The sequence below is a fragment of the Anthonomus grandis genome, chromosome 14 (assembly GCF_022605725.1).
Source record: "Anthonomus grandis grandis chromosome 14, icAntGran1.3, whole genome shotgun sequence".
In the NCBI taxonomy this organism is placed as follows: domain Eukaryota; kingdom Metazoa; phylum Arthropoda; class Insecta; order Coleoptera; family Curculionidae; genus Anthonomus; species Anthonomus grandis.
Window position 1 is genome coordinate 640,736 of NC_065559.1, and position 26,850 is coordinate 667,585.

At 34.9% G+C, this 26,850-nt stretch overlaps 2 protein-coding genes across 2 annotated transcripts; both read right to left on the bottom strand.

The window, feature by feature from the left end:
* Nucleotides 1-377: 377 nt before the first annotated feature.
* Nucleotides 378-5,139, bottom strand: LOC126744413 (hypoxia up-regulated protein 1). The gene is made up of 6 exons (XM_050451810.1): nucleotides 4,977-5,139; nucleotides 4,242-4,857; nucleotides 3,928-4,070; nucleotides 2,668-3,043; nucleotides 2,027-2,233; nucleotides 378-1,967 (listed from the first exon to the last, which is right to left on the bottom strand). Exons 2-6 carry the CDS (start codon nucleotides 4,849-4,851, stop codon nucleotides 574-576), a joined length of 2,730 nt encoding a protein of 909 aa, XP_050307767.1. The 5' UTR covers nucleotides 4,852-4,857; nucleotides 4,977-5,139; the 3' UTR covers nucleotides 378-573.
* A 5,520-nt stretch (nucleotides 5,140-10,659) lies between these two features.
* Nucleotides 10,660-26,729, bottom strand: LOC126744419 (uncharacterized). The gene is made up of 11 exons (XM_050451823.1): nucleotides 26,305-26,729; nucleotides 22,362-22,503; nucleotides 22,053-22,304; nucleotides 21,864-21,990; nucleotides 21,720-21,810; nucleotides 21,455-21,660; nucleotides 14,353-14,553; nucleotides 13,044-13,370; nucleotides 12,889-12,984; nucleotides 12,724-12,834; nucleotides 10,660-11,991 (listed from the first exon to the last, which is right to left on the bottom strand). Exons 1-11 carry the CDS (start codon nucleotides 26,419-26,421, stop codon nucleotides 11,769-11,771), a joined length of 1,893 nt encoding a protein of 630 aa, XP_050307780.1. The 5' UTR covers nucleotides 26,422-26,729; the 3' UTR covers nucleotides 10,660-11,768.
* Between the last annotated feature and the right edge of the window lie 121 nt (nucleotides 26,730-26,850).

The window sequence follows — 26,850 nt, forward strand, 5'->3', positions numbered from 1 at the left end:
TAGAACTAATGACTTAACGTTCTAAGATCCTCAAGCATTCAATGGGATCTTTCAAACGATGTATCGCATGACTCCCTTTTTTAATTAATTCTATTTTTCAAAATGTCGTCCCGCCGCCATTTTGAAGTTTTGCAAAACGATCCAGGAACCAAAAAGTAATATTTAGATTGCTAATGATGTGATAGACTCATTCAAGAGATAATAGGGAAAGGAGGACAATAAGAGCCTCACTGTATAAGTAAAAAATAATTTGAAATACTACTCGCCCAGTAATTTGTAGTAAAAACATCCTGATATCGTCAGTTCCTAATAATAAACTGCACTCCTGTCCGTTTAAATTCAACATTCATTTCACAGGTTAAATAAAAACAAAAAAATGTCATGGAAAAAGATTGTTTTACTTTCTTTGTAAGTGGCCCTCGGTAGCACTAACAAAAATTGTCCAATAAATCACAGTTAACATCTAACCAACCAAATCACATCAGAAAATAAAGTAACTATACCCACAATCATTCTTTGTAAAACAATAATAATTTAAATAAATTAAATGCCCTATTAGTCTATAAGTTTCACTTATAACTCCGAATGTTCATCCTTGTCACCTTTTGGGTCAGTGCTCGTCTGATTCGTCTCCTGTTCCTTTGGGGTCTCTATCGTATCCTCAGTTTCCTTATTTTCCTCAACGGTGCTGCTGTTATCACCCGAAGACTCCAACGGTTTCTCCACCTTTTTCGGCCTAAAGTTCCTCAATTTGTTCACCAGATACTTCACCTCCCGATCGAGGGCCGCCATTTTATCCATCAGCATCTTCACTATGAGCTTCGGTGTTTCGGATTTTTTCGCTTTTTCTTGCTCCTGCACCATTTTATCGCGCCACTCTGTCGTACTAACGATCAGTTTTTCCAGCTGATCCACCTCGGTGTCTTTGAACACGAAATTTTCCGGATTTTTCGTTTCCGTGAAGTTTTTGGAAGTTTTCAGGAAAGCGGTCGAGTGGTTGAGCATCGAGTGTAGGGCCTTTAAAGCTTCCGGTCTCTCTTTGTGCTCCCACACTCTACTGAACAGTTCTTTGGTTAAGAGACGCACTTCATCCAGTTTTTTTTCGTAAGTTTCCGCGTCCGCTTCTGATCCGTCCTCGTATAACCAATCGGAGACTTCTGAGCAGGCTTTTCTGATCTTCTCGGCCTCTTCTTCTGTGGATGCCTCAGTAAACTCGTCCTCGTAAAGTTTATTTTGCACATCGATAACGAAACTTTCCAAATTGTTTAGTGCTGTGGCACGTCTGGTGAGTTCCCGCTCCACTTGGTCCAGTTTCTTAATTTTCTCCTCGGATTTCTTGTAGTCGCTTTCGCTCAGTCCCTTAATAGATAAAACGACTTCCTCGAACTTTATAGGGGTCTTAACCGTCACGATTTTAGGTTTAGAAGATTCCGTGGCATTATTCACGTCCGTCAAATTTTGTTTCACTTCCTCACTGGTTTTATTCTCTTCCGGTTTACCGGTTTCTGGTTTATCATCTTCATGGATTTCATGCACAGGTTTCTCTTCTGCAGGAGCCGGGGCTTCACCCTCCTCCTCCTGTTTACCCCCGAACAACTTACTGAAAGTGCTGCCAATTTTCGAGAAAGTTCCCTCGTTCTCTGACGGATCCACGGTTTTCTCCACAACGAGTTCCACGTTTGCCAAATTTAATAAACCGGATTCGTCCAGGTTAAAGTGGGCCTTGATGCCTTTGCTTTCGGAGTTTGGACCCAGGTTGGCCTCCAATGCCTCCGTCACTCCTTTAAGTTTGTACTCGCTAATGTTTTGAGGTCCTAGGTAAGCAACTTCCACTTCCGGTAAGTAGTCTAGTTCGGCGTAGTTGGCAGTAAAACTGAAATCCGTGGTGTGTTTGTTGAACGTGATGATTTTCTTCTGGGGGTGTGGATTCATTAGGCCAAAAAGTGTCCTTTTGACTGTTTTAATGCCTAAAAATTAATGAGAATTATGGTTCTTGTTTTTGGATGATTGTTACTTGATTAATTACCTTCTTTGGTTTCCCTTTGGAAAACGATCTGGATGGGGAACAAAACGGCATCTTTAGTTAAAAACTTGGTCACTTTAAAGCCGGTACTTAAGTCGGCCGCTTTATAAACGGCTCCCATTGTGGCCGCTTCGTCTGTGTTAAGGTTCTTCGATAACTCCCTACCCATCGCTTTTTGAAGGATTTCTTGCACTTTTGGCACTCTGGTTCCTGTAAATTAAAGAAAAATCACTCATTGGCGTTCGTTTCTAGCCGCAGACCAGTTTTTTTCAAGCATAAACTTATACTCTTAGACCCCATATTCCTGTAAGACCTAAATATTTTAGATTTTGAATATAAAGTAAATAATCTAAATGCTTAAATGCACTGAACCCTGGGCACCACCAACACTCTTTGATTTATTTACATGTCTGTAATATTTTTGATTTTTTAAGTATGGCAATTATTTAAGAGGCAAAATGGCTATTTTCTTCCTTTCTTAACTTTTTGGAGTAGCAGTAGACTTCGTTTCAGACTTTGTTTTTGCCAAAAATTGGCCACAAAATTTTTCCAGAATCATTCAATGATGTCATAGATAATGACTATAAACAATAAGTTTCAGTGATAATCTAGTGAACCTCCTCTTGATTAAACTATAGTCTTACCTGCCCCAACCAACACCAACTGACTAACAACGTCGATAGTCAAATGGGCGGTTTTCAAAGCGCGCTCGGCCGGTTTGGCGACCCTCTCGAACAAATCCCGGATAAGTGCTTCCATTTCGTCCCTGGTCACCAACAATTTAAAGTCTTTTTCGTCCAATAAACCCTCCACTTGGGCGTAATGTTCCGAGTTGGCCGATAGAACGTTTTTTAAGCGTCCCGCTTCTTTGAACAACTTGGCCATCGCTCTGGCGTCCTTAAAGACGTCCATGGACGTTTTCTTCATTTCGTTGAACTTTTTCGCTAAATAATCTCTGAGACGCAGTTGGATCTCTAGGCCGCCGAGCGTTCGGTCATATCCGACACCCAAAATTGATACCTAGGGAGAGAAGATTTATGTCCAAAGAAACATTTTTAAAGACGAGTCTCACCACTTAATTCCCTAAATTATCATAATCTTTGCATTCAATTCAAATTTTTGTGAATTTTAATATACAATTTTGTAAGTTCACCTTCGTTATGGCTTGCCTTTTTGGGGTTTAAGCAACAAGGGATTATTAAACATAATTTTTGTGATTCAAAAAAAGGCAGTTAGATACCTATGTTCCGCTGGGTTAAGAGATTCTTGTAAACCTCTCTTTATATCTCAAAAAATCCTAACTCTTTTTTCTCTTTTTATCTTAGAAACAGCTACTAAACCTCCCTCTAACACTGGTCATATGACTCGCCAGGTTAACGATTTTCCCTTACCAATCCCTACATCCTCCCTCACCAAGAACTCACTTATATACCTTAGCAAAAAGATTTACAACCATGTTCCTCTATGTATCAGACAAATTTTAGAAGTTAAGAGATTCAAAAAGGAATTAAAATCACTTTTATTATCCAGGGCATATTATAGCCTTGACGATTTTTTTAATGATACCTTTTAACCTGTGCTCTGACATCATTTTAGTGTTTTAGTTTTGTTTCCTGTTAAATAATGTAATTTACTTCTTCTAAATTCTGTTTTATTGACAGCTTTACTTATTTTTTAATGAAATTTATCAAAAAGATGCTTTTTTTTCTCAATCTGTTTTGTTATGATTAATTTTGGTAATGTGTGTAAATTTTATGGTAAAGTGTTTTAGAAGTTATGTTTGTTTGAAATTTAAAGTGAATTTGGAATTTTTTAGTTTTTAGGATGCTTGTACACAAGATTTTGTTGTCTTACGTAATATAGCACATTTTCTTTCTTTCTTTCTTAAGAGGAGAAAGGCCTACCTGTGGATGGGTTTCCACAAATCCCCTCTCCTTGGTTTTTACAGTTTGGTAGCTTACTAAAGTGGCCGTGGTAGAGGACGCTCCCATATCGTAAAACATGACATACTGGGCAGTCTCATTGAACGTTTTGGCTCTGAAAATGCCTAAAAAAACCAGTCAATAAAATCATAGAGAGGCCATTTAGTACCACTAAAAAAATTCTTTAAGAATGAAAAGAATGCTTGTCTGAAAATAAATTAAGGAACCTTGAAAGTCACATAAAAAGCAAAAAATTCATCATTAATCAGAATAGAAACCCAAGAAAAGAATCTTACCATAATTCAAAGCAACCGCTGTATAATCATTCATAAGTTGCAGCACCTTAAGTCCAGCCAATTCGGCGGCCTTTAAGAAAGCTTTCCTCTCGACTTGATTGAAGAACCCAGGCACAGTAAGAACACACTCCTTAATTGGTTGCTGAGCACTATTCTCGGCAAACTCCTTGGCTTTAGACAGAAGTTGGGCAATTAGCTCCTCCGGAGTAAAATAGGTTTCATCATCTTGCTTAAACATAATTGTGTTTCTTTCTTTATCAGGCACGATCTCGTAATAAGGAAATCTTTCCTGGTAGAGTTTCACCAATGGGTGGTCTATACTTTTACCCAGCAAGTCGATTAAGTATCCATATGCCTGCTTGGGAAACCTAAGACCGATGGTCTGAGCATCTTCTCCGAATAGTCTCACGTTATCCCGGAAACTAATAATAGCTGGGGATTTTCGTTTCGATTCTTTGTTTAATGCTATTTCCATCGGGACTCCCGGTGAGACTATGCCTACCTTCATCCACTCAGAACCGAGGTCCACTGACATAACGGCAATACTTTCAACATATTGTACTGTTAAGCAGGACAGTAGTGCTCCTATAAGGAATAACGAGAGCCTCATCGTGTCCTAAAATAAGCCACAGATCCTAGAGGTTTATTGAATAACCCTACTTATGGTAAAAGCAAGGAAATTAAGTGAACTGGTATGAATGCTTAGTTTTGATGAAACAGAAAATGGGTACGTACTTGAGAAGCGGCTGCCAGGGGTATTTCTTTGCGGTAAAAGTCCGTTTTTTCTTAAAAATTGATGCTGGTTTCGTTGCGGTAACGATGTATTTTACCAGAAAAAAATAACCACGTCAGATTATTAATAGTGGTAACTGTCAAATCCGAACAGCTGATCTGTCAATGTCAGTGCTGTGGCCCGCTTTGATTGGTCAGTTACACTAAAGCGTCAACTATGAACGGATTAAGGAAAGAAAAGTGTCAAGGTGTGACAGTGCCATCTATTAATGTAGCTATAAACTCTTAAAAGGTTTTATATAAATTAAATTTTAGTTTTTTTTTTTTAATTATAATTGGGTAAAACTAAATAAAATAAAAGAGTATGTTTTTATATAAAGTTGTTAGAAACATTAAGGTTCAACTTGTTAGGCGCCACCAGTGTATTATATGTTAGGTTTCTTGATTTGATGGCGCAAAGGTTGCACTAACATTTTCTTTATTTATAATAGTAATTCGATAAATTTAGTTTGGTTTATTGCCAGTAGTATAACAACTAGGACACTTTCTTTAAACGATTTTAAGCAGAATGCGATGGATATACCTCACAAGAGTTCCTTGAACTTGAATGAAGTGTTGGATTTTCAAGATGTATCTAGCATTTTGTACTGTCCCTTAATCAGTGCCACACAAGGTTTTTCAAATGTGTGCTTTTTTCTATACATTTTTTACCTCTGTAAATGTAAAATACCTATTTGATTTGAACAATTATTAATATAAAATTCCTATATAGAGGACATTGGTTATTAATAAGTTGCTGGTATAGTTTGCATTAATTGGGGTCAAAAAAATTGAAGATGTAAAAGCTGTACATGAAATAATGATAGGTGGAACAGTAAAAGACACTATACATAGGAAAATGTAGTGTTCAACTCCATATTCCGAATAGTGAGTCCCCTTTTCTTAATTATTTCCAAGTCTGAACTTATAAGCTCTCTTCATGTTAGAAAAAGACACTCAGATGCAAGGGCGTCGCCAGAGAGGGGCAGCCCCTAGAGGCCTAGAGGTTAAAGCTAAACCAGTCATCCGGCTAATTGAAACTTTACTTTTGAAAACGTATATTTCGTAACTTATCACTTATTAATTTCTAATTTCACTTAATAATTAGGCTATTAAGTAACTTCAATCTAAGATAAGGCTTTACTATACCAATACATATTTTTACATTTCGGGGGCTCGAAGCGCTCGCAAGTGAAAAGCGAATTGAAACGATTACGCTCACTTTGAGCCGAGAACCTACGGATACTACGGAAAACGTACGACTTTGCCAAAGACGCCCAGTATCTGAAAAGAAAATTCAATCATTCCTGGTTGGAAATGTACTCACCATGGTTAGCAAACTCCCGCCAACAAAAAGGAGCCTTCTTTAAATTCTGTACACTATTTCCACCCAATCTAAGCTCCGTTAGAGGTGTTTTAGGTTCGTTCATTATAAGGCCGTTTTGTAAGTTCAAAGATGGTCATTAATACTGCAGAAAACACGCAGATACTCACTTTCATAAGACGGCATTGGAAGCAGCTAAATCTTTTCTTGATAATGTGCCAGTAGATGTGCAAATTAACAAATACTCTCAGGAAAGTCTTGAAAAAAAACAGGAAAATTATAAGATCGATTATTTCCTGCATTGCGTTTTGCGGATCCCACGACCTAGCATTAAGGGAGGCAAGCTATGGTGATGGAATTCTGGAAGGGCTGTATAAGATGCGAATTGACGCAGGAGACACTATTTCAAAAAACCATCTTGAGCATGGAAAGAAAAATGCAAGTTATCGATCGGTTGACATCCAAAATGAGATTATCAGTATTTGTGGAGATATTATTAAGGCCGATTGCATCAAAAATGTGAAGATATCGCAAGCATATAGTATTTTAGCAGACGAAACAACGGATATCTCTGGAAAGGAACAGCTCTCAGTTGGCATAAGATATTTTGATGAGGAAACCAGCAACATTGAAGAAGTATTTCTCGGATTTGCTGAGCTTACAGCCTTGGACGCTAAATCGATGGTTTCCACGACTGGAACAACCATCGAATTTCACCTTTTTTATCCATGTCTGGAAAAGAAGGTGGCGTTCAGGCTATTTTGCGTAACAAATACAAGAAAGCCCTATTTTTTCATTGTTCGTCACATAAACTCAACAAGTGTCTACGTAACAACTTTTCCGATGGAGCGCACTGTTTCGCCCCGTCGATTTATTTAAATATGTACTTGCACTTTATATTATTATCCTGTATTGATTGTATTTAGATATTAGGTTTTTGAACGAAATGGTTGTTTTGATTTTGATAGATTTAATTATATTTACTAGTGACACGTTATTGAGTTATTTTACGGATATATCTGGTAGTAATAAAATATCTTTTCAATTTTTTTTAAAGTCTTGTCGGATCCGTCGACTTTCATACTCTTTGGGACAGTATTTTGTCTTTTGAAAAATGTTTTTAGGAGCGTCTTTTGGGGGCCTATACCTATATTTCATTAATAGGAATTCCTACTGATGCGATATACGCCCCTTTAGGAAAAAAAATAATAGATAGGTAGGTACTTTTTTTTTCTCGCACTAAGGCATATCGCATTTTTTCCTTAAAAACCCTTATTACGTAAATAAAAATTATATTATTTTTATTCCCTATACAGTGCAAAGCTATAATGTGTGTAACAAATCCTAATAAGAAAATTAAGTGGGACAGTCAAAACTATGTTTGAACTCGAATTCATTTCAACTTAAAATATCGAAAAAAAGTGTTTTTTATTTTTGCATTTTTTAAAGTATTTTTTATTTTTTATTCAAAGTAAGTATTATTTATTTTTGCATCTATTTTTTGACTTTGACGTTGTCATAATTTTAGGTTGGAATGATTATTGAGTAAACCAAAAAGAAAACGAAAGTTGATCCAAAAAAAATCCCAAATAACATAAAAATTCCTATTATATTGCCTGTTGTTTACGTTGATTCTATATACCTATAGGTATCTGAACAAGATTTTTTCCGGGCATGAATTGTGCAGCGGCCTTAAGAGCGTAATCCAATTCAGCCAAGAAAATTTCAAAAATAGTACAGAAAGGGTGACGTTTAGTATGATCGATTATCAATCAACGATATCGATTAGCAATCACTGAATGATATTAGAATTTAGCCGGTAAAAACTGCGTTGAAAGCCTTTTCTGGATAGATGAGATCTAAGAAACTAGCGCTTTTTTAATATTATTTTTTTATAAAATTGTTAGTTAATGGATTAATCTAGACATCTGTAGAATCAATTTTTTGAAATTTAAATTCTAAACAGCCAAAATATAGCGTTGAAAATTACCTTAATTTTCTGTATGTTTAAGCATTGTTTTTTATATGATTTTAGGCCTAATTAAAAAAAATAAAACTACAGAAGTCTAGTTTTGTCCTTTCTGAACAAATATTTTAAAACCCCATATCAAAAAACCTTTTAGATTCTTAGATCTCATCTATCCAGAAAAGCCCTTTTTTGGCCAATTTCGCAGGCGTATGAAGCCTCTTTTTTTGGGCGACTCTCTGTTTGTAAGGTTGGCGCATCAGCTATAATTTTTTTTTGGCGAATGTGCACCTCACGTTATTTTAATAAATTGTTAAAAGTTGATCCCGAGGTCATAATTTTATTTAGAAATACTACCTACATATTTAATATATCAATACCAAAAGTAGATTATTATATTTTATTTCCTGGTTTTTGGCTTCTTTTTTAATTAGCATTTTATTACTTCTATGACTGCACAATTTCACCTGGCCGAATGAAACCTTTAAAACGAGGTATTTTATTAAATTTGTCCTTATTCTAATTTAAAATCATAAAGCTATCTCCTCCCTCTATTAAGGTACCTACCTAGGGGTTGCTGGTTGCCGATGCCGGGTTAATTCCATAAGGTTGGTGAATATAATAATATTGTATTGTCATAAGACAAGAACCCAATGTTTGTGTAAAATTTTGTTACAATCGGTTAAGTAGAAGTAGTTCAAAAGTCAAAAAGTTAGTGCAATATTTCAAACAATCAAAATGTACATATATTTTAGATACGGGCCAAAGATGAATAAAACTGTTAAAAAACAGATTCTATTAATACTAATATACCTAAAATAACTCAATTAACGTGTCACCAGTAAATCTATCTAACTCAAAACAACCATTTCAGCTTTCAGCCTCGAAAAACGTTTTATTTATTATACAGGTAATACAATTTCAGCGATGGCTTGACGGGGCCACGGGGCGATAAGGCGACGGGGCAATACCAGTGCGCTCTATCTGAAAAGTTTTTACGTAGACTCTCAACCTGGTAATCAATGATCTGAATGCTCTGCCAGAGATCCGAAATACAGTTGGGGCCATCAAAGATATAATTACATTTTTTCGTGAATCGGTTCTAAGAAGAAAATTAATACCCAATATTCCCAAGCTGTACGAAACAAGGTGGAGCGAGAAATACAAGAGCATCAGAGTTTTTAAAGAGAACTTTTGTGATACAATGGAGACACTAGAAACCCTGTCTCGAGATGGCAATATTGCGACAAGGAAACATCAGCTCCATGCTGCAGCTTCCAAAGTTTCGTTTATTTTTAGCCTTGGATTGATAGCCAAATATTCCGCTCTTTTAGAACCAACAGTAAACGTGCGGTCCATAACAATTCCTTATTTGGACTCAATTATAAATTCCCTAGAAATAAGGTTTTCCGAAGAAAATAGACCATCATTTACTTTGTCAAAACTACATCCTGCGCAAATGAAAAACATTTCTTTGGAAGAACTTGAAGAGGAATTTAAAAATTTTTACGGTGTTACAAATATCCAAAATGAGATAGAGCTTTGAAAAAAATATGGGAGGAAAAACCAGAATCGGTCAAAATGAGTGTTGTGGACATCCTCAAGGAAACTGATGATTTCTTTCCTGAAATTAAGAAGGCTTTACAGATCCTTGTTGCATACCTTGTACGACTTATACAGTTGAAAGGTCATTTAGTAGCCTTAGGAGAATCAAAACCTGGTTGAGGAGCACTATATTATATGTCTGAAACTTGACTCAATGGCCGCGCTATGATGAGTGTACACAGGCAACAAATTTTTAAAAACTTGGAAGATTTTGTTAACAAAGTGACTAACGAATTCGCAAAGAACCCTAGAAGATTATGTCTCAATTGATTTTCATGTAAATATTTTGTTCGGTTTTTATTTTTTTTTAATTAAAATTTTTGTTTTTTGTCTTTAATCTTTTCATGCCGGCTGGCGACGCCCTTGCTCAGATGTACTATCACTTCCCTTTAAAAGACTATATTACTTGCAACCAAGCTATTAATCACGAACTAAAAAAACTAGTTTAATAAAAGAAGTTTATTATTATTATTTAATATTGCATAACTCGGTTGTAGATAATAAATAACTTAATAAAATGTGTGGTTTTGTTTTCTTGTGATTCAGGGTTTCTTTTAATGTTATACTCTTTTTTTTCATACTTATGCACTCTTTAAGACAAATTTGCTACATCATTCAAAAAACGTTCGAGACATGTTAGAGGTCAAGTCAAGATCACCCGTTACTAAATGACCTAGTTGTCTGTATCCCCTAATTCATTTTGATGTGTAGAATTCTGTACTTGGTACTATTGAACACTAAAAAAAAAGCACTTATTGATTCTTGTCAAAAAAAAAACTATATTTATATATACAAAATATAATCTACAAACACATGTTTTTAACGAAACTTTGGTGGTTAAGAAAGATGCTGCCATTTATTATTTATTACTTCTACAGGTTGTACTTTGTCTTAATTAATTTAATTCAGAAACAGGGCAAAATCTTTCTATTGTGCTTTATCGGCTAACAACGTCTACTGACTAATTACAATAATAGACTCTTATGTGCATAGTATTATATAAAACCAAAGTATTTACAATGTTTGTATGTACACTAAAGGAGGTTACGTTTTTACAGTAACTCTAAAAGAAGGAAACGTTAGAGAGGGTTTTTGGAATACAAAAAGTGATTGTAAATCGATAATTACCTTTTCTAGTAAGATATGTTGAGATCTCGTTTAATCAAATAGCAACTTTGGGTTTGGGTCGAAACTACGTGAAATAGGCTATTTTTAGTACAAATTATTAATGGCATTTAGTACTATTTAAAAAAAAAATGTGTACTAAACACACCTTCTGGGTTGCCACCATGTAACTAACTGCACCAATGTAGTTCGAGTAAGTAATGACTCGAAACAAAAGTGAACATCATAGAAATGACCATTTTATGAGTTTTAATGTTCGATCACTAGAAATCTTAAAACATTTTCATTTTTTTTATTTATCGTACAATATCGCAGAAGAGAAATTTAAGTTAAACACTAAATAAGGTACAGATAGTTTATCACGTGAATTTGTGTGTATCAATTTAAACAAAAAGGATATAAAGTAGGCCTGAGGATCTGAAGCAATATCACACATCTGTATATAAATTCACCCAAACTTTGTTGCTTTTACTTAGTCAATGAATATTCTTGGGCTACTATTGCCATTAAAATGGTTTTGGGTATTTCAATCCCAGATTACAGGTGTGACACTGTAATTCCTGAAGCTGCTTGAAAACATTTGATTGCAAAGTCAAGATCAGTAAGAACAGGTCCCCTACTCTCAAAACTAACGTGTTCATTCATCTACCAACGAAAATAGAGCTCTATTTAACCTACTCATAAAGTCTCACTTAGTTAGTGATCTAATAAACAACATCTACAATGGACAGTTTCACTAGCTCTCATCGGAATTGTTTTGTTGTTGTTCTTCTGGCGGCGGACAGTCTCCGTAATAATGCGGTTCGGAATCCAAACTGTCGTCGTCTTCGTGATTATTGAGTTCGTGCAATTCACGATTTTCCTCCTCACTGTCAGTCTCGAACTTTTGCACCGCAGATTCTTGCGACGAACTGTACTGAGACGTTCGGCTGTCGCACATTCCGTACCGGGAACTTCGACTAGAAATAATTAAGAGTCGATTAATTATCTTTTTTGTTTCTCAAAAAACTGGATATAAACTGGCACAATGGCCCTATTTTTTTTTTAAATAAAGCATAAAATATTATTTGAATAAGTTATAGAAATGCACACTGTAAAGATCAAGAAGCAAGAAGTCGAATGAATTTCACCTTTTAGAGAGCATTGTGAATATCTTAACATGTTAGTTATTACAAAACATTGGATTGAGAAAGGAGATTTATTGATCTGTATCCCAGGTTATACAATATATTTTTCTCTTTGTAGATTAACGTTTTGTCAAAAAACTTAATAATTAATTTCCTGTAGAACTCAGAAATAACAAAATTATACGTAATATCCAAGGCTGGATATTAGATAAGAACGTCACTTGGTTAGTATGAAACACATAAGTACTGTTTCTTCTTCTTTCTGTTTTTTTTTCTTTTTCCCCCTAATTTATTTATTTTTTATTGTTAATTTAAATTTTATTTATGTTATTTTTTTAAATACTGTATCACAGAGACAAAATTAACAATGAGATTGAAAGAGTCCTTGATAAACTTTTAAACTCAACAGTGAAGTTCTTTAAAGATTATTTATGTGAACGAAAACAGTGAAGTACAAATTAAAAGAAGAACTACAAACTGAATTTTAGACTATTAGTGGTAATTAAAGGAAATTTTGGAACCGAAGAGGATGATCAATAATAGTTAATAAAATTACACACTTACCCAGATTCGGATCTACCGAATTCAGACCGTCCCGAATGGTACCGATTTATCTCCTCCACTTCGTCGTCATAATCCACGAACCTGACATCATCGTCATAAGCAAAATGGAACCTATATAATTGAAGCAATTTGTGTATTAAATTAAAAATTACACTATTAACTTACCGATCGTATGGCGCGACAGTTCTACTTGACGGCCGATACTCGTCCTCCGTAGGACAAGTGTACGGTGAAGGAAAACACGCTTCGGACCTTTGGATGCTAAACAAAGTTCATTAATTGACGTTATATACCAACCAAATTCGGTTTATAACACTTACGTATCGTCGAGACTCTCGTTATAATAAACGGAATCTCCCAATGGGAATATCTTCCTGTTTCTCGCGCCGACGTACCGTAAACCGTTTACGGTCCTCTTGTTTCTGCGCTCCTTTTGTATGTGAAAGAGTTCCTTAAAGTTGCGAGGTCTAAACTCCTCCGGACCTCTACTGTTTCTCTGAATGTTTATTTTCCGGTAACTGTACCGGTCGTTGTTCGTGACCGGTAAACAACGATTCGGCACCTCCGGCTTGTAAATTATTACACGTTTGATTCCTATTTGTTGTCTGGATTCGGTGAATATGCGTTTGGAGTCGACACCTTTCCTCCTAGAAACAGTGAAAATAGAAACATATCGAGAACATTAAATGAAATATAATAAAAAAGAAACACAAAATTATTGGGGCGAACGGTAAAATTTATGATGAAGACCAAAGATATTGCGGAGCAAATGAATCAACATTTTTCAAGTATTGGACATTGACTGCTTTGGATTGAGCACAACATCTACACAGGGGATATTTTGTTGATAAACATTCTTAGGATTTCATGTTGCCAGTGATTACTCAATCTCAACTCAACACTAATAATAAATAATATTTTTAGTTTGGATTCTTTAAATATCCAAATTTTCACACAGAGTGGTAACACTGTGATTTTGCCCAGAAATATTCTCGCTCGATAAAGGTATTTGGCAACTGCGCTCGTTGTTTACTTTTGAATGGTGCACCTTTTGTACAATATTAGTATTAAAAGGATGTTTTGAGTGGTTCCAGTGCATTTTTAAGTTAATATTAGGAATAAAAACTCCCTTTTTGCTGAAAAATGATAAAGAAAAAAAAGGAAATTCAAATAATTCCTTTCACAGGCGAGTTGTCAGAGCGTCAATGGTGTCATATGGCTAGGTTATAATATTATAAAAGACGGCATATTTGTGACGTATCTATTAAGTATTGGATGCCAAAATGTTAATAAAAATGTGTAATTCTAATAACTTATTCGAACTCAATATGCCGCAAAATTGATGTGTGCAAAATGAAGGTAGGGTCTGGTCGATATCCAGCAACCAAAATCGAGAACGCAATATAATGCCCTGATATTTTTTTTTTGATCTTCCAGGTATTGGAAATTGTTTTTCATGCTCTCTTCAGGCCGTTAAATTTAATTTTCATATTATTCCAGGAATTTGACCAATTTTCTTTAATTTTTCGTGAATTCATCTAATTTTTACTAGTAATTGAATTATATTTTCTGTTGATGTATTTATGGAGTATGTATTAATTATTAATTTTTACTACCTACTTTACGTACCTATGACTTAAATAAATATGATGATTGAGATCCTTCTTGGTCAGGAACGATAAATCACACAGGCTACAACACTTTTGGTACCTGCGATGCTCGTCTAGATGCGCCTGGAAAGAACGCGAGTTCTCTTGCATTTTTAAGCATAACCGGCACAGTATGGGCGAAACGTCGTGTTTCTCCGAAGTATGTTCATCTAATTGTTCCCTAAGAATCAAGAAACAAACAGTTTATTTATTTGAAATGCACACTACAGTTAAACCAAATTGTACAAAAATAAAAAAAACATTTTGCAAAAACATTTACAATAATCAGTATGTATGAACTCATAGCATAATAGTGGTTGTACAATTTAAAAATGACAAACATGTTGGCCCACATAAGTAAAAGCAAATTTCTCTTAAAACAGTTCAGTCACATACCCAAAAATTTCGAGGTTAGTAAAATGATCACTCATATACCGTCACAGTTTTTTGCATAATTTGTCTTTGATTGCAATAGCCTATTCTTCTCGCCGTATGTATTAAACAAAGCTCCTGTAATTATTAATTCCATTACTTTTGGTTCATATGGAAAGAAGCGAGGGTCTTCTATAGTTTGCTACATCAAACCTGCTATCCGATTTAAACACTAGGAAAAGTGTAGTTTTTTCTAACAAAAGGTGTCATTGAAATGTTCCACACAGTGAAAGAGAAATTCAGGTTAGGCAACACTTGGTGGAACTCCGTCATTGTTAATTACATTAAAATTTCTTAGAATGAATCTGAACTTGTATCTCTTTCTTTGTAAAATGGTCGAGTGAAGAGGGTGATTATTGCAGATCTTATCTATAGCACATAGCAGAAATTTTTAAATCTCTTCCAGGGATTTCAAATATTTTTTTAAATATTGCTTGACATTAGTTGCAATTGTGTGTTCAATGTTTAAGCAATTTTGCGTAAATTGGATAAACATTAATCTGAACCAGAACAAATTTTGTTGTGTCAGAAGTTTTCAAGTCCAAGGGCTGTACTTTTGGATATTATTCATGTTTTATAAGCTTTTTGGGTACATCCTGTTCTATTCCTTTAATCTGGATGTTATAGATCTATACTCATAAGCCAAGACTGCCGATTGTTGTTCAGAAATGACCAATCAGTGCTTTAAAAATAAACATTGAGACCCTTTTTATTGGCCTGCTGTGGTGATGATCATCCGTTATTCTCATGAAACTTAGATATATGACCAAAGGAAAAGAAAGTATACTCAAAGTCTCACAAATCAAGCGTCTATTTAAAAGGTTACGCGTTTCGCCGCATTAGGGCACCATCAGACCTCATCTAAATACAAAAACTACACACTTACTCCCGCTGCAATAGCTTATGATCATCAATGCATGCTTCGGTATTGTTGTTTTTAAAAACTTCTATTGTTTGTCCATATAAGGGTCTACTGCAGAATTGGAAGGGAAGTAAACACACCCAGCCAAAAATCATGGCTTTGTCTTTGGATTTTGTTGGAAGTCCAATTTTTACCCAAATATCCTTGTACTACAAGAAAGTGGGATCCTGTCTAACTGATGCAGAAAAATCCTTGTTTACAGCAGGAAGTGGCATTTTTAAGGTCTAGAATCTTGGCCCTTAGACCTCAAACATTCTGGTAATAAATTGTTTATTTTCAAGAGTTTGGTGCTATATTAGAAGATGTGTTAGAAGAAATGATCAGACTTTTATCGGTCAATAACGTGGAATAGAAAACAGAGGGTTTGTTTGGATGGCAAATATTCAGAGGATGGGATGTCTTTCATCTGGCGTACCACAGGGAAGTATTTTGGGTCCCCTTCTTTATTCTATTTATACGCGTTTAAAATACTCAAAACATCATATTTACGCTGACGACACCCAGATAACTTTTTCCTTTGACCCTTTTAATCCTGAACATGCCAATCATTGTTTAAATGAAGACCTAAAATTGCTGTATGACCAATCTTTAAGGCGGCATTGTTTGCAGCTAAATCCGAAGAAGTCTGTCACTATGTTATTTACTAAATACACTTTAAGACAAAACCTTCTTAATCGCATTCAGTTGCACATTAATAATGAACCAAGTTCATTTCAAAACATGAGCAGGAATTTTGGTGTATATATTGACTTGAAGTTTTCTCACCTGGTAACAAAAAAGTTGCAAAAAGGTTATCCGTGCTTAAATCTCTTTATTCCCAAAGATATGTGTTGAATATAGAAACAAGCAAGATGCTCTCTGCGATTCCCTGATTCTTTCACATCTGAATTTCTGTGATACTGTTTATGGTCCTTGTCTTGATCATAGGGACAAAAAGCGTGTGCAAAATGCTTGTGTGAGATACATATTTGGACTACGAAGACCACACAAATTGAAGGACTTACTGCACTGGCTGAATATGTCTCAAAGAAGAGAATTAAATTACACTGGGTCTTGCTATAGAAAAAATGAATGTCCTCCCTACCTAATAGATGGAATTAACTGCAGGGCTGTTACTAACCAAGGCAATATAACCCTTACGCTACCCGATGTCACAATTGTGACTTCCTTATTTACTAGTGTTATAGGGATCAAAAAATGTTTAATCTGCATTTTATAGGTGTGCACGCGCAAATCGTTTATTTTACCGGGAGTGCATTCTTGTCATAACCTAAAAAGTTTCAGATTATTTTCAACAATGGCTTTTGCAGGTAAGTTATTATTTATTTATAGAATTTAGGGGAAAAAATAAGTGCTTAATATTAAATAGGTATAATAAACTTCAATTAAGTGTATTGTTTTTAGAGATTGAAAATATCTTGAAAATTGTTGATTCCAAGAAGGGTTTTGTTATGTATATCATAATTGTGAGCCACGGGAGTTAACGTGGTTTGGTTTTAATTAAGTTGGATACAATTAATTCTCTGTTACAGGAAGAAGTAAGGAAATTATTAATTTGGACCATCTAAGGGATGACGAGAAGGCATTGCTCCAACTTCTAGACGAGGTTGGGTCGGATTTAGAGTCCGAGTATGAAGAAGATGAGTTTGAAATTATCGAAAAGATCCCAATAATTGTAGCACCAAATGAAGCTGATAGTTCTTCAGATTCAGAAGATGATTTACCCCTCATACATTTCCAGACTCTCCAGTGGAAGCATGGAAACTTTAGAAGCAAGAATTTTCTTGTAAAACAGGACTATACTCCATCCATCGTGAAAACTCCAAACGAATATTTTGCTAAATATTTGGATGATGATTTTTTTGAGTCAGCCGCAAGTTTCACTTCCCAGTATTTCTTGCAACAAAATGGAAAAGAAAACAATTTTACCTCTCAAGAAATAAAGAAATTTTTCGGAATGAATGCTTTGATGGGATGTATTCATCTTCCAAGGATACATATGTATTGGAATGGAAAATATAAGTTCCTATTAATTGATGGGGTCATGACCCGACAAAGGTTTTACATGATACGTGTAAATTTACATGTCGTTGACAATCTTAGCGTATCAGAAGAGGAACAAAAAAAGAATAGATTGAAAAGACAGCTTTTTCTATTGACGAACAAATGATTCCTGTTTTGGGAAGATTTCCAGTTCGACAATTTCTTAAAAATAAACCAAGACCAGTGGGACTGAAGAATTTCGTTCTTACGACATCCGACGGACTGGTGTTGGATTTTGAAATCTACCAGGGCAATAATACCCCATTAAAAGATAGGGATTTAGGCTTGGAACCCTCAATAATATTGCATCTAGCAGAAACATTACCTTAAAATAGTTACCTGTATTTTGACAGATACTTTTCAACTATTGCTTTGATGAATAAATTGACGAGTTTGAATATAGATGCAAATGCTACAATTATGTCCAACAAAGTGAAAGGGTTTGATTTTAAAAAAGACAGTTTAATGAATAGGGGAGAGTCAGAAGAAGTTGTTAGAACCGATAATAAACTTTTCATTACAAAGCGGAAAGATAATAAATCTGTTTTAAAGATATCCACAGCTTTTGGAAGACAGCCGGAAACTGAGCTGCAAAGATGGAATAAAACAGAAAAAAAAACGTTCAGGCATAGCTGTTGTTAAATCATACAACGAAAACATGGGTGGTGTAGATGTCTGCGAGCAAATGATGGAATACTATCGATCTTTCTTTCGAACCCGGAAATGGACTCTTAAAGCCATCCTACATTTGTTCGACTTAGCAATAGTAAAAAGCTGGATGGAGTATCGAAGGGATTTTTATAGTCAAAACCTTCGAAGCAAAGATATTATGGATCTTTTGGAATTTAGACTGAATCTTGGGGAATATCTGATTGCCGGTTATAAGATGCGTGTATTGGAGGAAACACAATGTCAAGAAAATATAGAGGAAGAGACTCAAGGCTAATAAACTCAACAGGTTTTCTCGTTGAACAGTTTTTGGGTGAGGGGAAAGCGCGGACGTGGCGGAAGTAGTGAGGTTGTGTGGCGACCTCGTTTGCCGGGCTGCTCTGTGGTGTACGGTTGTTTTTTTATCTTTTTGCTGCACATTTTGCGTTGTGATTGGTGTATGACATTTTGAGTTTTAAAAACAAAGTTCAGTACAAAGATGAGTACATGGTAGTGGCAAAGGTTATTTCCAGTAGTATTTCTATAGCGGATACAAAAGTGAGAAATCAGAAATGAATATTTCGGACACTGAAAGCACTTTTAGTGTAGAAAAAAAATTATCAAATTCAGCGTTACTGACTGAAGAATTTCGTTCTGAGTCGAACTGAGTGTGGAGGTAAACAAGATGGTTAGTACGAGGGTTCTTGGGCAAGAGGTAAATAGACATCATACAACGGTATTGCGCACTTTAAAAAAACACACAAATATTATTCGTATAAATTCGAAAAACATCAAGAGATGAAGAGCGAAAAATGGCATTTTGTTTTGAATGATGGAAAGAGCAAATAATGATTTTTTAATAAATATTTGTTATACCGATGAATGTACATTTACCCTCAACAATGAACCAAATGTTCAGAATTGCCGTTATTGGAGCCAAGAAAATGAACATCGCTTTGTTCATACTCGGACAAAATATTCCCAAAAAACAAATGTATTCGTGGGAATTATCGGACACCATATCATTGGACCCTTTTTTATGGACTGTAACCTAACAGCTGAAACCTATTTGGACTTATTTCAAAATCAAATTGGACCCGCCTTGGAAGAAGTTGTTTAGGAAGATCAAATGATCTGGTACCAAATGGATGGTTGCCCGGCCCATAATGCCCGTTCGAAGAAAATATAGAGGAAGAGACTATAGCGTTCAAGAAAATGAAATAAAAAAGAGAAGAAATTCCCTTCCAGTTTGCCCTGTGCAGACAAACGCTTTGATGGTTTTGAACACTGGCCAAAAAATGAAGAAATGAAGGACCCAGTTAAATGCAGGTTAGAAGGGTGCAAAAGTCGGTCCAAAATGCGTTGTCTAAAATGTAATGTTTTTCTTTGTTTAACCAAAAAGATAAAAACTGTTTTATTTCATTCCATACAAAGTAATAAATTTTGTTTCACAATTGTGCTTTACTAATAATGGCTCCCTAGACACACAATTGTGTACTCCCTAAACCCTTTCGAATATTTTTTAAAATAATCCGTACCTTTTGACCCAACTTTATCGGCGTAAAATAAATATAAACCCCAAACTCAATTTTCTTTATCTCGGTACTATAAGGGATAAGACATCGAAATCCTCCGGAGATCCCACGGCATCGCAAAGAAATTTTTAAACGCAGCTTTTCCTATAATATTGCAACTTGTGTGAAGAGACATAAACCGGATCTCTTGCCATCTATAAATGCTTTTTGAATTACTATTAATTGTTAAGCCCATAATATAATATAATAATAATAATATATATTCAGCAGATAATACATTCATACATTATAACATTACAAAATAACAACTGTTTAACCGCTAAGAATACCCAATGCACAATGGTATTTTAAAAATACTGTGTGTGCATTTCCTGTCTATCCAAATTATTTAATTAAAATAAAAACAATTTTTAAGAAAATAATATATAAACAAAAGTGATTCAAAAATAAAATAGAGTTAAATTAAATTAGGGGAAATAAAGTGAAAAAAACAGGAAGAAGAATATATCGTACTATGTGTATCGTCACCAAGTGACGTTATCTAATATCCAGTCGTGGATTCTACTTTTAATTTTGTTATAGGGTTTATTTCTGAGTTGTTCTACGGGAAGTTGATTATAGATTTTTGCCATTTAGTTTTTATGGTCTTTGGGATAGTTACATTCTTATTTAAAGCTGGTCTAGTGTTCTGATTGTGAGATATGATATGCAAGTAGTGTGGATTCTTACACAGAAGCCTAACCACTGCTTTCAAGTAAATTTGATTTACTTGCAACAATCTAGCTTCCCTTAATAAAATATCCGAGAAATACAATTTTGGTTTGTTAAACATTACCTTCAGAAAGTATTTTTGGGTAATCATAAGAGGTTTCACGATGGTCTTACTTGTTCTGCCCCATGCTGTTATGCAATAGTTTATAATTGATTCAACCAGAGCTTGATAAATCGTCGTAAAGGTCTTTTTTTGCATAAATTGTCCTAACTGACGAAATTTATAAATAAGTTTTCGAACTCGAGTGGAAATATACTCAATATGGTGGTGCCACTTTAGATTTTCATCCAAAATAACTAACCTTAATATTGAACCTTGGTCTGCCTTTTTATTCGCTGGATGCAAGACCATACAACTTTATATTTTTATATACCTATTGCTTATAGTCAATTAAATATTAAGTAGCAAGAGTTAGGTTTAGTTGTTACTATTATACAAATTTTATTACCTATGTCTGAACTTGTATTACTTCCTAGATTTACAAATTTGTATTACACCTATACCTTAAGGTTGTGACTTGTGTTTGTTGTAGGTTAGTATTTCAGTTACCATGCTGCAACATACATCTCATAACTTTCTGTTTAGAAACTGAAATTTTTCTCTTAATCCATGACTGTTATTTTGTTGAGGATTAATAAACGTTTTTATTATTATTATGTACCAGAACAAAGTCATTGCTAATGTTTTAGATTTATGAGACAATTAACTATATTTACGAAAAAATACGTACTTCGTGAAATATTCGTTTCCACAAACCACACATCGGTAGAGACACATCCGGTTATGCACCTCCCGCATATGCTTGTTGTAATTGGAGATAGTAAACGATTCCCGGCCGCTATTTTTGCACTCGGATAACGTGCATACAAACCCGCTTTCTTCAATTTCCTTTTTCCGGCTCACCTCTAGGGCAGAGAAATCCGCAAACTGGGAACCCTAATATCATTTTTAGCCTCATCAGTACAACTCAAATAATAACATGGTTGCATACTTACAGGTTTTCTGGAACCACGCGAAACCGACCTACTCTTCGACCTCCTGTCACTGTCTCCCTTATAGCTCACGATCGACATTTCTGAAGTTGTACTGAAAAATTCCACCTCAGTTTTGTTAATTATTATATTACACTCAAAACTTACCTCACTGGACGACTGGAATGTTCGCTCAAAGAACTGATTATGTCGTCCCTCATTTTCCTTATGGTGGAGTCCGATCGGTTCTCTTTGGGCCTACCGCGTTTCTTGCCAACTATTTCACTCTGAAGGTCTACATTAAAAAAAAAAACCACGTGTACTTAAGAAATTATAACTATTTAGAATTGAACGGACCTCTCTCTCTTCTGGACTCCGACCGAATGCGTTCCCGATTTTCCACAAATCTTTCGAGGGTTTCGTTATAAGTTTTCACATTAGTTACAAGTAGTAAAGGCGTGGGGCCTCGCGAAGAGGAGTTTTCTTGACTGAAAGAGGTCGAAGGCGAAGCCGTCGTTGTAACATTAGTAACGGGGGGCGACGGGTTGTAATAGTCAACGTCCGGGTCTTTTTTCTTAATGTTCTGGGCGACAAAGTGCCAAAATGGACCTAAAAGGATTGAGTGCACGGGAACAACGATCAACTGTTTTCAATCAATTCGCTTACCTAAACCGGGTGTTATAGCTGTAAAAGTAGCTTCAGGGTTTAAAATGATCGTCATGACACTCTGCTTTAGTTTGACAAAGTTGTCCAGGACGTGGATGCATACTATGCAGAAGCACTCGCTGTCATCAATAATGTCAGCCATCTAAATGGAACCAAATGTAAATAGGCAACGAGTTGCAAAAGGGAAGGCATAAGAGTTTTCTAAAGCATTTGATCTGCTCGAGTTGATCATACAATTTTGTAATCAATTATTGAACAAATTACTCCCAAGTATGCCTCATATTAAGAAAATTCATAGCCCTATTGATCATTTATAATTTCTCTATATGAATAGTATCGCTAACTGTGTTGCTATATGTTTCCTTATTGTTAGTCTTTATTTTGACTTAACAGCCCAATATGCCTTATCTCGACAAAATAGTTCCCATAATATAAAATTAATTATTGCTTTGTTATGATATAAAAGTGCCTTTAAAGTGTAATTCTATATGCTAAGAAATTATATTTATCAAACAAGATATGAATAGGAATTGCAATGCCAAGGGTATTTGTGTAGTTAAGAAACACCATTAATGGTTATTGGGTCCATGTCCTGTCGGTGTTATTAAATTCAGATAATTTAGAAATAAAAAAATCAAATTAAATACCATATTATAATTTGAGCTTTTTAACAAATTATTGCACCTTATAGATTACAAGCAATCAGTATGTGCAAAATTCAAGAGGGTTAATTAGTTTCGAAAATATAATATATACAGAATCTGAGGATTACATTAGTTTAAATAAAATAATAATTGATGTAGATAAAAACACACAAATGTTCAACATGTTTTGAACATAAAGATTGTTCAACTTCAAGGGTTCTAAAGGAAAGTTAGAAAGGGTTCTAAAAATATAGGGAAGAAATGGAAAAATGAGTGTATGTCATGGCATACTTGGGAAAACTGAATTTATTATTCATGGCACACTTTGAATTATAAATCCGTTAGTCATGGCACACTTGGAAAACTGAATTTCTTATTCATGGCATACTTGGGAAAAGTCAATTTATTAGTCATGGCACACTTAGAAAACTGAATTTATTATTCATGGCACACTTGGGAAAAGTCAATTTATTAGTCATGGCACACTTTGAATTGTAAATCCCCTAGTCATGGCACACTAGGAAAACTGAATTTCTTATTCATGGAATACTTGGGAAAAGTCAATTTATTAGTCATGGCACACTTAAAAAACTGAATTTATTAGTCATGGCATACTTGGGAAAAGTCAATTTATTAGTCATGGCACACTTAGAAAACTGAATTTATTAGTCATGGCACACTGGGAAAACTGAATTTCTTATTCATGGCACACTAGGAAAAGTGAATTTATTATTCATGGCCCATTTGGAAAACTGAATTTCTTATTCATGGCATTCTTGGGAAAAGTCAATTTATTAGTCATGGCACACTTAGAAAACTGAATTTATTAGTCATGGCACACTGGGAAAACTGAATTTATTATTCATGGCACACTTGGGAAAAGTCAATTTATTAGTCATGGCACACTTTGAATTGTAAATCCCCTAGTCATGGCACACTAGGAAAACTGAATTTCTTATTCATGGCATACTTGGGAAAAGTCAATTTATTAGTCATGGCACACTTAGAAAACTGAATTTATTAGTCATGGCACACTGGGAAAACTGAATTTCTTATTCATGGCACACTAGGAAAAGTGAATTTATTATTCATGGCACACTAGGAAAAGTGAATTTATTATTCATGGCATACTTGGGAAAAGTCAATTTATTAGTCATGGCACACTTAGAAAACTGAATTTATTAGTCATGGCACACTGGGAAAACTGAATTTCTTATTCATGGCACACTAGGAAAAGTGAATTTATTATTCATGGCACACTAGGAAAAGTGAATTTATTATTCATGGCATACTTGGGAAAAGTCAATTTATTAGTCATGGCACACTGGGAAAACTGAATTTCTTATTCATGCCACACTTGAGAAAAGTCAATTTATCAGTCATGGCACACTTTGAAATGTAAATTCCTTAATCATGGCACACTTGGAAAAGTGAATTTATTATGTAGTATTTAATTTTAAAATTTGAATTTCGCGCCTTTAGATATAACGTCATATGTGTTGACAGTTATTACGTTTTGTTAGGTTGGCAGAAGTGATTGACAGACAGATTATGAGGCGACTCGATTATAGCGAGACGCATTAATTTATGTATTTTTAAAATTATGGATTTATATTAGTTTAACTGAATAAAAGGCCATTCTACAATTAGTCATGGCACACTTGGAAAAGTGAATTTATTAGTCATGGCACACTTTGAGTTGTAAATTCCTTAGTCATGGCACACTTGGAAAATGAATTTCTTAATCATAGCACACTTGGAAAAGTGAATTTATTAGTCATGGCACACTTTGAATTGTAAATTCCTGGCACACTGTGAAAACTGAATTTATTATTCATGGCATACTTGGGAAAAGTGAATTAATTAGTCACGGCACACTTATTATTATTTAATTCATTTATTGACCTTGTGCTGAGCACATTTAGTCACGAAAACCTCTATATATAATTTTTAAGTACTTAAACTAAATCGGACATAACAAACAACCATGCCAAGTCTGGGTCTCGAACCTAGGGCCACACGACTGCTAGGCAGGTATATACCCACTGCACTGCCGGGGCCGGCATCATGGCACACTTTGAATTGTAAATCCCTTAGTCATGGCACACTTGGAAAACTGAATCTATTATTCATGGCATACTTGGGAAAAGTGAATTAATTAGTCATGGCACACTTGGAAAAGTGAATTTATTAGTCATGGCACACTTTGAAATGTAAATCCCTTAGTCATGGCACACTTGGAAAACTGAATCTATTATTCATGGCATACTTGGGAAAAGTAAATTAATTAGTCATGGCACACTTTGAAAAATGAATTTCTTATTCACAGCACACTTGGACTGTGATATAATTAGCTTAAAAGAAACAAGTTTCGAGTATTGGCTTAAAAGGAACAGAAGGTTTATCAATTGCAGTTAATGCTTTGTTATTTCATGTACTCAGAAAGTGAATGCTGTGCGGATTACTATATATACCTATGCAGTTCCAAGTCTGAGAGATGCACTGACCTTAAGGACTTTATCCGGACAATTTGGAATTAAATAATCATCACTACCTATAAAGACCTATACTTTCCTTGTTAGACCTTACTTGAAATATGCTTCAAATATCAATAATAGTCATTAGAAACTAGCATGATTTCCTATAAGTCCATGTTGTAATCAAGCCATTTGTGATGTTTGTACACTCGGAGGAGGGCTTAGGCTTTGATATTGATATAAAATTTAATTTCTCCATTGGCAATTTAGTTCAAAGTTCTGAAGTTGTTTTCTACATTTATAATACAAGCTGTTCACCTAAAACTGATATTAAATTACGAGGCAGTTTTACCACTAACCAAAACTCTTTATTTTACTTTCTCAAAGTTTTTATTTTCTTCCGAATATGCTAACGTCATTAGCGAAACACTTGTCGAGAGTAAAATAAAGAGTGTTGGTTAGTGGTACAGCTGTCTCATAATTCGAATGTTACACCACAGGTTCCAACCATAGGATTATAACTGATATGTTTAGTATAAACAATGAAATACATTTTCGGAAACTCAGACTTTAGGTAACATAACAATGCATCTGTAATTTCAATTGTATTGGAAAACTGTTGTATTATTTACTGAGAACTTACAAAGAAAGACTTACTCATGTCTGAAGAACATTATGTTGCTATATTAACGATACCAATTGCCCTTTTAGTCAGTTCATACATTTGAACCCGCCCAAGTTGTTTGACAAAAAATAGTGACTGCTTTGCAACGTCGATTTTTCTTAATTTTGTTATAATTTATAAATTGCTGTTTACTTTACCTCTCTTCCCACCAATTCGGTCACATCAGCCTTAATGGTGTTTTGATCCGGCCCGAATATGGCCTTGTTAAAGTTGACCAATTTAAGTCCGGATTTCTTACAGAGAAAACACGACATTTTACACAGGGCAACTATTACTTCCGAATCAACTAATTAGAACGTTAAAACGTCCCTAAATAGTCCAAACATAATCCCAAACACAACACGTCTTGCTTGCACTGTGAAGCGGTACTTTGGGGCTTCAGTTCATTGTGCACCTCAATGTTATATGAGATACCCGCAGATGAATAAGGAGGTTTATTTACTTAAATTGTCACTATGCCCCATTTGTATTGCACTCAAAACAAAAATACCCTTTTTAGGGAGTAAAATAATGAATAGCTTATAGCGGGATGATTCTTTCTACCCATGAAATGTCACGCAACTGTCTGTCATTAGTGTCAGTAAACAAATTTAGTGGGGGGGGTCGTTCTTAGGTTGGTAAATAATAGGTGGCTATGGCCTATAGAAGTGTGACGTCAGTAGGCGTTTTTGGAGGGAAATTTG